Here is a 14,403-nt window from a genome sequence, read left to right on the forward strand (position 1 = left end):
CAGCGCCGGCGCGCGGGGATGATCAGGGGGCGGCGGCCTTCTTTTGCAGGGAGGGAGGATCCTGGACTCCCTGTGCACCCTTCTCCTCTCACACGACGGCCTTCTTTTGCAGGGTAAGGTTCCACCGGCGGCTTCACCAGTTCTTCTGTTGCAGTTTCTAGTCTGGTTCGGTCTCTACTTCACCGGCCTAAGATACAGACCGCTCAACCTGATGCTCGTGCTATTTTTTTTTACAGACTGCTAAATTCTTTGTACAGACAAGTGCATTTGTTTGATCACATAAGCAACTATTGTGTAATTGTGTGCTACATTTTTATGTGGTTAATATGTTGGTACAGACAGTTGATTTTTCACATGTCCGACTATTGTGCCACTTCTTTGTTACAATTGTATTCGCTTAATATGTCGGTACTTGCCATGAACTATTTTCTGTACAGCAAGATGGCTGAAAACGCTGATTGGAATGAGGAGAATACTAGACTTCTATGTGAGTTGTTTGCTGAACAAGTGAGAGCACACAATCGCAGTGGCACTCATGTTAACAGGACTGGGTACAAAAATGTTATGGAAAAGTTTAAGGAGAAGACTGAATTGGATTATAGCAAGCTGCAATTTAAGAACAAATGGGATAAGATGCGGAAAGAGTATGGTAACTGGAAACGATTGTCCAGGGAAACTGGGTTAGGATGGGACCCTATCAAGAAGATATATACTGCACCTGACTCTTGGTGGAAGAAGGAAAATAAGGTACCAATAATTATGATTGATATCTTTTGATAGTCTTGAAATCTATGCAAATATGTATGTAATTATTCTCTTTGTTTGCAGGTATACAAAGGAATTGCCAAGTTCAAGGATGGTCCTCTTCAGCATGAAGATTTAAAGACCATTATGTTTGAAGACATTCGGAACACGGGAGATGATCATTGGTCTCCTTCAAGTGGTGCTGCTCCTAACACTCAAGACACCGAACCTGATGATGACAAAGATGAAGATTACGAGGCTAACGAAGCCAGTGATGATTGTCATGAGATCTCCCCTGAACCTTCGAAAGGAAAGCGGCCTGCACCTATGTGACAGTTCATGTGTTTGTAAACTAGGCATATAATTTATTAGTGTGAAATATGTATTGTTTATATAAAGCTTATGTGTGTTTGTGTGAAACTGTTGAAAATTTAAAATACAAGTAAAAAGGGTATTTTTGTAATTACAGAAAAACATAGGGTTGTTTTTGCAAAAAGTATTTGGATTAGGGTAATTTCAAAATAAGTGAAAGTGGTTGTGTAAACATGCTTTCCTTGTTTTAACCCTTGTAAAAATATATTCATTTATCCAAAAGTTTCATTGGAAATGTGTATGTTGAAGTGTGTAAAATTTTTTGGGTAAAGTGGTAAAAACAAGGGTATTTATGTAATTTTATAAAAGTATAAGTCCTTTTACGCAAATATTTGATTTACAAAAGTAATTTTCAAAAGTTACTAGGGGCCAAATTATAAGAATGCAAGTCATCATGACTTACCTGGAAACTTGCATTAAGGCCCAAAATTATGTGTGTAAATATGTAGTAAGGACAAAATCTTATAAAACTTTAAGTTAGTCCAAAGTTTCAAAATAAAGTTGCATACCATGAGTTTTGGAGTTCAAACCCTAAAGCAAAGTTGTAGAGCTCGAAAAGTTGTACAACTTTCATTTTGGCCATTTCTTCATTAGAGCCCTGTATCAGTGGGAAATTTAGTTTTACTTTCAGGCCCTTGAAGTTTTTGCAAATCACAAACAAGTCCCTGGCGCTCTCCTATTCCTCTTCTTCCTCCGGCCGCCTCCCCTGTTCCTCTGCTTTACTGCCGCCGCCGCCAGTTTTTCTTTAACTCCGGCGCCAGTACAGCCCCTTCCGCCCCCCTCTCCACCCCAGGCGCCGCCTTATCTTTTCCCCGAGCTTATCCCTTCTCTCCCCCGCCCATTCCTGTGCTGCCACGCGTGGGCACCGGCTGCCTGAGCGCCGCCCGCACTGTTTCTGTCCGCCGCCGTGGTTTCCCGGCCGTGCGCCCTCTCTTCCCTCCCCTTTCCTATAAATAGCACCCCCGGGACCTATAGAAGCCGTTTCCCCACTCCGTTGCACCCCTCCCACGCTGCAACCCAGATTCCGGCGCCACCGTGCCGTTGCTGTTCTTGCCTCCCGCCGGCGGCCCCTGTTCCGACCGCCTCAAGCCCGGCTAAGGCCTCAATCGGGTGTGTCTCGATTCCCTCTCGTTCCCCACCCCCTTCCCCTTGCGGATTCACCACTCCATCGCCGGAATCGGGATGAACCCGAGCTTGCTCCGGCCGGCCATGGCAGGAGGGCCTAACTGCGAGAATTTAGTTCTTTTCAAGGGTCCAAATGAAAGTTTCCAGCCCTTTCTTCCCTTCCAATGTGCTGAACTTTGAAAATCCCTAGGAAATCGTAGAAAATTCAAAAAAATATGAAACCAGTTGTACTTGAATTTACATTTCAAATTCTATCACTTTTGTTTTGTGACTATGCTATGAAAATGGATAGTTTGTGCTGTATTTAGAATAGGAGTGAATGGGTGCTCGTTATTTCATGTGAGTAGTATTTTTGACTTGTAAATTCAATAGAGAATTGTAGGAAATTCCAAAAATTACAAAACCAGTTTTGTTTAAAACTAGGTTTTGAACTCTACAACTTCTATTAAGTGAGTTTGATTTGAAACCAAATAGTTTTGAATCATTAATTGAATTTAAGACATGAAAATGTAATATCCAAACCGTAATTCCAATTTAAACCCTATAGGTTAATTTTGTGATCATGGCTTTTGATATACAAATTCCTATAGATGACACAAAAAGTGATATAAAATCTCCAAATCTAAATTCATGATATAATTTAATTTCTTTTAAGATAACCATTTCAAATTATTTTGAGCAAAAATTTGCTAAGCCTACCTTTTAAACTTTAATCAAATAGATCTCTTAATCATGGTTTATGAAGTAATCTATTTTTAAATATTCAAATTCTTATAACATTCTTTACTCAAAAAGTTTAAATTCAAATCTAAATCTGAATGTAACCCTAATTTATGTTTCAATATTTATCTTGGATTAATTCAATTTGTTTATAATACAATCAACTAAATCTTTTCAGTGAAGCTTATCTAATTAGATCTTTTAATTAAAATCTTTTAAATACACATTAAGCTGTGTTTAAGTTTTCAAAACTTTGTAACTCTAATTACTTAGAGTTCACATTCAAATTTGAATTTAGTTTAAACTTGAATACTTAATTTCTATTTTCAATTAAATTAATGCTTTAATCATGAGTTAATGCTTATGATTCAGAACTTAGGTTTCTTATGCCATGAGTTCTTGAGTGGTAGCTTTTGGATTGCAACTTTACCGTGAATTGAGATGGAAGTGTGTGCATCCATTGAACTCCATCTTGCATATCATGTAGACTTGATCTCTCCCGCCGGTGGAAATTAACAGCTAATCCCGGAACGGAAGGAGGTTGTTCTGAAGATCCCAAGAACTTCATCAGGGAATTCTCTGAAGGCCCGAACCAAAATTCGGACGTTATTAACTTGACTAACCCCAGCCCTACCAGTAAAGGCAAGCCCCGGACATAACCTACTATTTTATTACACTGCAATCTATATCTATTTACGTATTCTATGCATTAAGTTCTTAGGAATTGCTTGAAACCCTAGATGCATAAATCCTAGGAACCAATGTATTGCACTTGAGGTCATATCGACTAGATGCTCTGCTAATAGGGCCGGTAGAAGTCGGGTGATTTCCTGTCACTCGCGCGATATAGGAGTTGTAATGTTTATATTCCTGTTTTCACTATAAGGATGCCGGACGGGAGTTTTGTGAGGTATCATGGTTGAGGTGATACCCCGTCTGTGTTGTTGAATTGGATAAGGCCGCGGGGTGTGTTAGCGGTGGTTAAGCATTTGAAAGTACTAACCACATGCCGTGAAATATGGTAAGCGGTAAGCCTAGTAACCAATCAGCCCGAGGAGTGGACATACCTCCCACCACTCGATTGCTTCTTCTGGTTACTTATGTTCGACTGAGGAAATACGTGTTGCAAGGGCAACCAGGAATACGGGTTTTGTAGTCGCGCTACAGACGTATGTCCTGCACGAGTGATGTGCGTATGTTCCTACAGTCGCTTGTGGTGGACCTGTCCACGAGTCGGAATGAAAGGCAAACGGTTGCTTCGGAATGACACTGTGATGTTCCAAGCGTGTGTGTTAGGTTTACCTTGCAAGGTTAAATTCGATTCAGAATCGTCCGCCTCTCACGAAGATTGAGACTGCTTAATCCCTTTATCACACAGAGTAACAAGAGCAACTATATGATGAGTAATACTGATGATTGAGATAAAGAGCTCTACCTTGCTTGCTTAGTTATAGGTGCTTATCTAGAATGAATAATCACATAAAACTTGAAAGCTAAAAATTGAAAATAAGGATCTACTCTTAGTTGCTTTTCAGCTGAAACCAAACCTAGAGCTGTTATAAGCCTTCATAAGTCTAGTTACGGGCTAAGTATACCCAATCCCGGGTAAGCCTTGCTGAGTATTAGTATACTCAGTCTTGCTAGTTATATATATTTTGCAGGTAATGTCTTGAAGACCCTACTCTTCCCTTGCCCTGGCCCTGTGCTCCTTCAGAAGGTTGGTCCGTGGAATGGGATCCGTCCCCGGCCAGCACTGGTGATATCGAGCGAGGTCGTGCTCGGGCTTAGCATGACATCGTCTTATCGACGAGTTGTAATCATCGCGTATACTTTCCGCTGCTAAAAACCATAGTTTTAACAGTTTGTAATCTTCTCTCTGAATTTAATCTTCGTACCTCTTTTGGAAACCCTTGTAACATAAATTCCTCTGTGATGTAAAATGTGATGGTGATTGTATCTCTGGACTCACCTTCGTGTGAGGTAACCTTATTTGATCCTGTGTATCGGTGGTTTATCGGGACGTTACCCGACAGGCCAAGGGATTATACCGTTTGAAGTACGTTGGAGCCCTCGGGAGTGGACTCACGTACTTGAGCCGGTATAATTCAGGTTGGTTCTGCCACAACCTACTAGCCGAAAGGATAAGGGTAAAAAACCAAAAACTTCAGGAGGACATTGGGTGCAGGATCAACTGAACAAGCTTGTTTTCATGAGCGAGAGGAGTACTGCCTCATGTGAGTCTTTGGCAAGGAGGGAGGATACTTCTGGGTGTTCAATCAAGGATGTCATGGTTTTGGTTAGAGAGTGTGGTGCTGTTCCAGAAAGCAAAGAACACTTCATAACTTCTCAAGTCTTCATCAAGCGAGCTGAAAGGGAGATGTTTATGACTTTGGAGACGCCAGAAAAACGGTTTCAGTGGCTTACAATGAAGCATAATTGGCTCACAAGGAATGATTCGACCATGTAGTGTGAAAACAGGCAAGTGGCGTGTTCATTGTATCATTTTTCATGAGTTTGTTACATTTTTCCCTGCTGCGTGCAAGCTGTGATTTTTTCCCCTAGTAGAACCTTTACCATGGTATTGTGCTGTAACAATTTTTCATGAACCTGTTGTCGGGTTTTATCCGGCTGCCCACCGAGGGGTATACCCAAGGTGGTAGGTTTTGGGTTGGGATGCGCCGAGATCAGGAACTCGAAGGTGCAGACAACACAAGGTTTAGACAGGTTCGGGCCGCAATATGCGTAATGCCCTACGTCCTGTATGATGGTTTGTATTGCCTTGATGTTGATCAGGTGATCTTATGTTTTGAGGGGGTCCCTGCCCGCCCTTATATATCCGGGGGGACAGGGTTACATGAATCCTAGTCCAATACTAGCTTAGGAATCGTACTCAAGTACAACTCGAGTAGTTTCCTTCTATATCGACTAGTCCTACTCCGCATGCGGGTAGAATACAACATAAATAAGGTACAGGACACGTCCTATCCCCTTAGCCCAATACGGACTCCTTGATGTACACAGCCCCGTGGCCCCGGGTCTGACAAGCCCCCGAGCTCTTCGTAGCTGAGTATTGCAGGCTCTTCGAGTACTTCTGAAGCAATCTTCGACTTCTTTCGAAGCTCCATCTTGAAATCTCTCTTCGAGTACTTTTCTCCCTGCATCGAAGCTATGAGGTGCTCATGCCCCGAATTCTTTCTTTTGTATGGGGTGCGATGAATAATCGCACTCTATATGGAGTAGCCCCCGAGCCTTAGGTTGAATCAAAGAATCAAGCTAAGGGTCAAACTAGTCTTGAGTCTTTTCTTCTTATCCTTCGAGTACTTTCAAAAAATAAGTAATCAATGCCACGTGTTCCACAGCCCCCGAGCCTTGAATCCAAATCATTTGGAAAAAAGGATCCCAAAGGTCGTGGCAAAAATGCTCCCTTTTGATAAAATATAGTTTAAGAGGAGGCAATTGGCATAAATTGAACTTGAAACTCAAAAAACCTCTTTTTTCGGGACAATTAACCCTGAAAAAATGGTTAGTCAAGTAACGGCCCAAAAAATCCACCAAAAAACCGCCTATGTCCAATTAATCCCATTGCGCCACGCTTCACCTTTCACACAGTAAACCACTACCTGAACGCTGGTTATTTAACCCCGCAGTCAGTTAGGATTTTTTCCTGTGCCTTCAGATCTAACGCCGCCGCCAGAAAAAACAAAACCTCAATTAGAGCTTGTCCTGCCTTCGCCCTTCCGCCGTCCTGCGTAGTCGAAAATCTTCGATCCCGCCACCGTAGCCCCTGAGCGTTGTGCGAACAACTCGTGGCTGAAAGGATTCGAAATGGCGCCGAAGAAAACCGACCAGAAGGACTTGAAAGAAGCGCAAGCAGCAACCGGCGAATGGTTAATTAGTAAGTGTTCTCGCCATAATCTAGCAAATTTGGTGTTGGGAGGTCTGCTTCAGGAGAGAGAGCTCATCAATTGGCGCCTTCCTTTTCGCGATCCATTCCCCATGGAAAGCGTCGATGAGATTGTTTCTTTCTGCTCTTTTTCTGAACGGGGATTCGCTCTCCCCACTTGTTCATACTTCCATGGCCTTCTCTACTTCTATGGGATTGAGCTGCAACACCTCAATCCCAACTCGATCTGCCATATCTCCATTTTCATCCACTTTTGTGAAGCCTTCCTCGGAATTGAACCCCATTGGGCTCTTTTCCGCTATCTTTTCCGCGTGAAGCCCCAGCCCACCTCAAAAAATCCTTCTGCAATAGGGGGTGCTGGTATCCAGCTTAGGCAACACGCTAGTGACAAATACATATCTTACAAATTTCCTTCCAATATCCCCGGGTGGAAACAGCAATGGTTCTACATTGCAAACCACGCCCCCCAACTCCCTGTGCGGTCCGGCAGGCCTCCTGTTCAGCGCGGCGAATGTACATTGGAGCCCAATGAAGCCGAGATGGACCAAGTAAAAGAGCTACTCGAGTTGATTGCCGCACACAAAGAGATGGGGGTAACCGGGGCATCTGTGATGTTATCATTCTTCAAACGCTGAATTCAACCCATCCAGCAGCGCCATACCTTAGGATTCGAGTACATGGGTACTGAAGACCCATCCCGTATGTGCGCAGAAGAGCTTGGAGATGATGCTGCGCTTGTTCGCGTCAAGCGAATTCTGCTGGATGTGGACACCGTCCCTTATGTTCCAGCGGGATTTACAGCCCAGAATCGACCACCATCGGTAAGTGTTCGACTTCTCGACTTCTCCCTCGATCTGAAGAGTTAGTACTAACTGATTGTCTTAACACAGGATTCAACAGCATTGTATCGAAGTTACCCGCCGCAACCCGATCTGCCCCGGCCTTACCACATGCTGCCCAGCGCTGCAGCTAAAGCACAGAAGGAAAATATTGCTGGCAGCGAGTCGGCCGCGGGCAGCCAGGCAACTGGGGAGGGGGTGCAAGCAAACAACTCCTCCGGATCATCCGTGGAGTTATCTGACGACGCACCTCTAGTTCCCCGGCGGCGCCGGGAGATGCGGAAACGCAAAGCCAGCACTGCTGACCTTGCCGGGTAAGTATCTGTCAAACTATAAAGTGTCGAGTTGTTTCGCTGAATATTGATAACAACTCTGTTTTGCAGTCCATCGTCTTCTTTGCCCAGCCCCCAGCGCCAGAGGGTAGCCGAAACGCCCCCCACCAGAAATGAGGCACCAGAGGCCAGACCCACAGAAGCCGATAGGGTGGACCCGGCACCGTCTCGTGCCGATGATGTAACGATTGCCGTGGCGGGCCCTGCCTCAAGGCAACTCGCGCCCTCGACTGAAGCAGCCCTGCCACCATCAGTGGGGGCCACGGCCATCGCCACGCCGGCGCTGCCATCCTCATCGACTTGCACGCCTGCACCTCCGGCCACGAGTACAGTGGTGAAGAAACCCTTGAAGCTGGTGTGGAAAAAACCAACAATGATCCGATCCCGAGTGTAAGTGACGCTCTGGACCCTGCCCTTAGCCATGTGACAAAATCACAGTAAAAGTGTTGTGCTGTTGTCTTAAGCAGGTCAACCGCTGCGGTGACACCAGAACTCGAGTTGGCTCCACCAGCCTCCGAGCCTTCGCCCGGGCAAGCCAACGCGCCGGAGCCAGAAGGGAGGGCAGATGTGGTCGTGCTTGACTCGCCACCGCCCGAGCTCCAGCACGCGGAACTCGAAACCCCTGGCAATGAGCAAGTCGAGGCCGCCATTGCCGTACCCGTCGACGTTGCAGGTAAATGATCCCACTGCCTTCTGCCGCAATCGTTGCTATGTTAAAAACCTGTCCTTCGCAGAGAGCCCACAGCCGCCAGCTTTGGAGGGTGCGGGTACTTCCAGCGAAGCAACCGTGCTGCCAACCCCTGGAGGAGAGAACACTGATACACTCCAAGAGATGCACCTCCCAGGGGACGATCTGAGCCGCCTGCGCCAAATGATCAAGGCGATCGACACGTTTGCTCTGGTAAGACTTGTCTAAATCGCTGGTAACTGTATGCTCAAGTCGTCTGTTTCTGACGCCCGGGAACATGTAGGACATGAACCAAAAAACATCAATGAAGCTGGAAGAGTCCACCAGGCGTATCGACGAGCTATTGCAGGAGCGAGCCGGCTTCGAGCAGACCATCATCGAGCTCCACGGCCGACTCAAGGACCAGCGGAAAACCCATCAAGGTACGTTGAATTCGACTCTCGAAATCGTACCCGTAGTCGATAACTTCATGGTCTGAAACCTGCTTATCATCGTAGAACTTAAACAACTCTTAAGTTATAAAGAGGGATTGCTTACTGATTTGAAGAACATGCTGTATCGCCGCGCAGATGAAGTCGAAGGTCTGCGGAAGGTGATGGCCGACACGGAGAAGCAATTCGCCGACTGTCTCCAGCAGATCAAGACTTTGGGCGAGGAGAAAGAGCAGCGCCAGAAGGAACTTAATGACTTGAAGACGGCGGCTCAAGAACTCGTAGAGATGGTGGATCCTCAGGAAGACGGCGCTGAAGATGGGCCACCACTACTTGATCGACTTCGCGGGGCGCCATAAAAAATCCTCAATTTTGTCACTGAGGCGGCCACATCATACGTGGGTCATGCCCTGGGCCTTGTGAAGTCCTTCTGGCCAAAGGCTCGGCTAGAAGTACTCGAGGAGGGTGCAGCTGCTGAGTGCACTGATGAAAACTTCCGCGAGTATTTGCTAGAGGTCCGGCCGGTGGCTGAAAAAATTGTGGGAGACATGGTCCAATGTTGAACCGTTAGTGTACATGACTTTGTAATATAAGGAACTACCTTTGTTCTCTTGTAGCCTTGTATGAAGTTTAGGAGCTCTGTCTGCTCTGTAGTGGGAACATGCTACCTCTGAGTGCAACGACTTATAGAGTAGTCGATTTAGCCCTTCACATGAGCTCATCGGGTGAGCTAGATAAGATCCAGCCGAAGGGATCCACTCGTGCCCGGAACGCGCGGTCTGTGGCGCGACGACTAGGATGCCCATGGCAGATAGTCGAAAACTACCCTGAGGTGTAACAACCACAGAAGTAGCCAATCATGCGGACATGTCAAACAAGTTAGATAGAGCCCGAGCCAGACGGGCCTAACCAGTTTGGAAAAAAACACGATTATCATCGCGACGACCCATGTGCCACTTAGCAAGTAGTCATTTTGTAGTAAGTTAGGGCGTGGCCAAAGCCGCCGCATTGTATTCAAGAATTTTACATTTCGAGTCATGTGGCACAAAGCCGCCATGTTGACCCAGAAAAGAAAAAATATGCCCTTGATGCATACAGGAATTGAAAACGAGTCTGCTTAGGGGTAGAACCGTCGCAGGTGCTGGATGTTCCAGGAATTGGGTACATCTTGACCATCATGGTGTTGAAGTCGATAAGATCCTGGTCTTGTAACCTTCTTGACGATGAACGGTCCCTCCCATCTTGAGTTAAGCTTGTGCAAACCTGACTCATCCTGAACGCGACGAAGGACGAGGTCGCCTATGCTAAACGACCGTTCCTTAATGTTGCAATCATGATATCGCCGGATTCCCTGTAGGTAACGGGCTGACTGAACGAGAGCAGAACAGCGAGCCTCTTCGACAGAGTCCAGCTCCAGCTGTCGTGCTTCGTCCGCCTCGCCTTCTTTATACATCTCGACCCTTGGGGATTTCCACATGATGTCTGCTGGGAGAATTGCCTCGGAGCCGTAGACAAGAAAGAATGGGGTATGCCCTGTGGCTTTTGAAGGTTGGGTCCTGAGCCCCCAGACGACATGCGGCAACTCGTGAATCCACTTCCCGCCCTTCTTGCTGTTGGCATCGTAGAGTCTCTTCTTGAGCCCGTCGATGATCAAGCCATTAGCGCGCTCGACTTGCCCATTTGCCCTTGGGTGTGCCACCGAAACATACTTGACCTCGATGGATGAGTTTTCACAGAATTCCCAGAATTGGTTGGCCGTGAAATTTGAACCCAAATCGGTGATAATAGTGTTGGGGAAGCCGAACCGATGCAAGATGTCGGAGATGAAGTCGACCACCCTGACTGGAATAAGCTTGGCAATCGGCTTGAACTCGATCCACTTGGTGAACTTGTTGATGGCCACCAGAACATGAGTAAAACCTCCTGGCGCCGTTACGAAGGGCCCAATCATGTCGAGGCTCCAGCAAGCGAACGGTCAAGAAGGCGGTATAGTGATGAGGGTGTGGGCTGGAACATGAGTTTGCTTACCAAAGAACTGGCAGTTCTGACATCTTCGTACCAGATCCTCGGCATCAGACACGGCGGTGGGCCACCAGAAGCCAGCTCGAAATGCTTTGCCCACTAGCGTGCGTGACGCTGCATGGTTACCGCACACACCTTCGTGTATCTCTCGCAAAATGTCCAGACCTTCTTCTGCTGTGACGCACTTCATGAGTACTCCAGATCGTGCGCCACGCTGATAAAGTTTGTCTTTGACTAGGACAAACCCCTTGCTCCGTCGCATGACGCGAGCGGCAGCAGCGCTCTTGGGGTCCGTCCCTGCCGGTAATACGAGATCTCGGATGAAGTCGATAAAGGGTCCTCTCCAGTCCTCACCAACCAGCATAACCTCCTGTTCTAGCCATACGGAGCCAGTATTGGTGGAGACCTGTGGTGAAGGGCTGATAGATGGTTGCTTCAACTCTTGTACGAACACCCCGGCTAGGACTTGTGCTCAGGTTGATCCCAGCTTAGATAAGGCATCCGCGGCAACATTGTGCTCCCGTAGCACATGAAGAACTTCTAGGCCAGAAAATTTGTTTTCTAGCTTGCGTACCTCCTGTACATAGGCTTCCATGGTCTCCTTGTTGCAGTCCCACTCCTTATTGACCTGCTGAACGACCAGAAGTGAATCGCCGTATACGAGGAGCCGCTTGATCCCTAGTGATATCGCCAAACGAAGCCCGTGAAGCAAGGCTTCATACTCGGCTTCATTGTTAGATACCTCCCAGAGAATTTGGAGGACGTACTTGAGTTGTTCGCCTCTTGGGGAAATGAATAAAACTCCAGCGCCGCCGCCATCGAGCTTGAGAGAACCATCGAAGTACAGGGTCCAATGCTCTGGCTTGTCAACTGGATTTGGAACTTGATTTTCCCTCCACTCTGCCATGAAGTTGACTAGAGCTTGGGACTTGATTGCAGTGCGTGGCTTGAAGTCGATCGACAAAGCCCCCAGTTCCACTGCCCATTTTGAAATACGACCCGTGGCGTCTTGGTTGTGTAGGATATCCGCCAACGGGTAGTCTGTGATCACGGTGATCTGGTACTCTTCAAAGTAATGGCATAATTTCCTTGAGGTGATCAATATGCCATAAAGAAGCTTTTGGACCGCCGGGTACCGCACCTTAGACTCCGAGAGTACTTCACTGACAAAGTACACGGGCCGCTACATGCCAAAAGCATGGCCTTCCTCGGAGCGTTCGACAACAATAGCACTGCTAATGACATGGGTAGTTGCCGCAATGTAAAGTAAAAGGGTCTCACCCGGCAATGGTGTTGTGAGGATCGGGGGCGACTGTAGGTGTTGCTTGAGATCCTGCAGAGCCCGCTCGGCTTCCTCTGTCCAGTTAAACTTGTCCTGGCGCTTTAAGAGTCTAAAAAAGGGTAGTCCTCTCTTCCCGAGCCGGGAGATGAATCTGTTGAGAGCTGCCATGCACCCTGTAAGTTTCTGCACATCTTTGATTGTGGCAGGTGCCTCCATATCAGTGATGGCGGTAATCTTTTCAGGGTTGGCCTCGATGCCCCGGTTACTGACTATGAACCCGAGCAATTTGCCTGATGGAACACCGAAACGCACTTGGTCGGATTAAGCTTCCATCGGTACTTCCTTAGGCTGGCGAAAGTTTCCTCCAGATCCGTGATCAGGCCCTCGGGACTCCGGGTTTTCACGACCACGTCGTCCACATAGGCCTCCATGTTCCGGTGTAACTGATCAGCAAAGCACATCTGTATTGCCCACTGATAGGTGGCGCCAGCGTTCTTCAACCCGAAGGACATCGTCTTGTAGGCATAAGTCCCAAACGGGGTGATGAATGCGGTCTTGATCTGGTCTTCTTCCTTGAGAGCAATCTGGTGGTAGCCTGAATAACAATCAAGGAAACATAACAGTACACAACCTGCGGTCGAGTCGACTACCTGATCGATGCGAGGGAGTCCAAAGTGATCCTTTGGGCAATGCTTGTTGAGATCGGTATAATCGACACACATTCTCCATTCTTTATTCTTTTTTAATACAAGGACGGGGTTAGCTACCCACTCTGGGTGGATTACTTCTTTAATGAATCCAGCCGCGAGGAGTTTGGCTATTTCCCGTTTGATAGCCTCCCATTTATCAGGGGCAAAACGACGAAGCCGTTGCTTCTTTGGTACAGCTTGTGGGTACACATTGAGACTATGCTCGATCAGCTCCTTGAGCACCCCTGGCATATCCGATGGCTTCCATGCGAATATATCTCGGTTAGCCCGCAGGAAACTGACGAGCGCGAGTTCCTATTTGTCACCCAAGCCCGCGCCAATGATGGCTGTCTTGGATGAGTCGCCTTCTTGGAGCTGGATCGTCTTGAGAGCCTTCTCGCCCGTCGACTTGACACCCGATTGGCTCGCCTTCTTCGTCGGGATGTCTAGCTCGGCTTGAGAGAGTTGTTGGGCGGCCACGAGTACTTCAGCGGAAGCATCTGGCATGCGGGAAGTCGATGCATACTGGATGGCCTCTTGGTTGCAATCATAGGACTTCTTCAAGTCGCCTCGAAGTGTGAGCACACCGCTACGTCCTGGCATCTTGAGAAGCAAGTAGACATAATACGGCACCGCCATGAACTTGGCGAGCTCCGGCCTCCCCAGTATAGCGTGGTAGGAAGATTCGAAGTTGGCCACCTCGAACTTGATGAACTTGGTTCGGTAGTTCTCCCTCGTCCCGAAAGTGACTGGGAGAACGACTGTTCCAAGCGGATGCACGGCATTGCCAGGGACAATACCGTAAAAAGGAGCTTTGCTCGGAGTGAGCTTGTTGGTAAGGTCCAGACCCATCTTCTTCAGCGTACTGGCGAAGATAAGATTAAGTCCGCTCCCACCATCGATAAGAACCCAAGTAAGCTTGACTTCTGCGACCACGGGATCCAGCACCAGTGGGAACTTCCCAGGCTCGGAAAAACTGGTCCATTGATCATCACGGGAAAATGATATGGGGACCTTCGACCATCGGAGTGGTCGTGGTACCGCCGGTTCAACTGATAGAATCTCCCATAGCAGCAACTTCTGTTCCCGCTTGGAGCAAAAATCTTCGTCACCGCCAAAGATAACATTGACGGTCTTGGAGGCATCCTGGAACTTGGGTGTCTCAGATTTGTCTTCCTGTTCCTCGTCTTCGGGCTCTTTGCCCGTCGACTTGTTCTTCTTGCCGGTTCCAGGAGAGCCAAAGGTGCGCTTGAGC

The 14,403-nt window shown here is 47.4% G+C and overlaps 1 protein-coding gene across 1 annotated transcript; it reads left to right on the forward strand.

Annotated features, from left to right (window-relative positions):
* The first annotated feature begins 441 nt into the window (after positions 1 to 441).
* LOC112897451 (L10-interacting MYB domain-containing protein-like) lies at positions 442 to 1,077 on the forward strand. Its single transcript, XM_025965745.1, has 2 exons — positions 442 to 747; positions 829 to 1,077. The coding sequence occupies exons 1-2, from the start codon at positions 442 to 444 to the stop codon at positions 1,075 to 1,077; spliced, it is 555 nt and encodes a 184-aa protein (XP_025821530.1).
* The last annotated feature ends 13,326 nt before the right edge of the window (positions 1,078 to 14,403 follow it).

This window comes from Panicum hallii, chromosome 1 (genome assembly GCF_002211085.1).
Source record: "Panicum hallii strain FIL2 chromosome 1, PHallii_v3.1, whole genome shotgun sequence".
In the NCBI taxonomy this organism is placed as follows: Eukaryota; Viridiplantae; Streptophyta; class Magnoliopsida; order Poales; family Poaceae; genus Panicum; species Panicum hallii.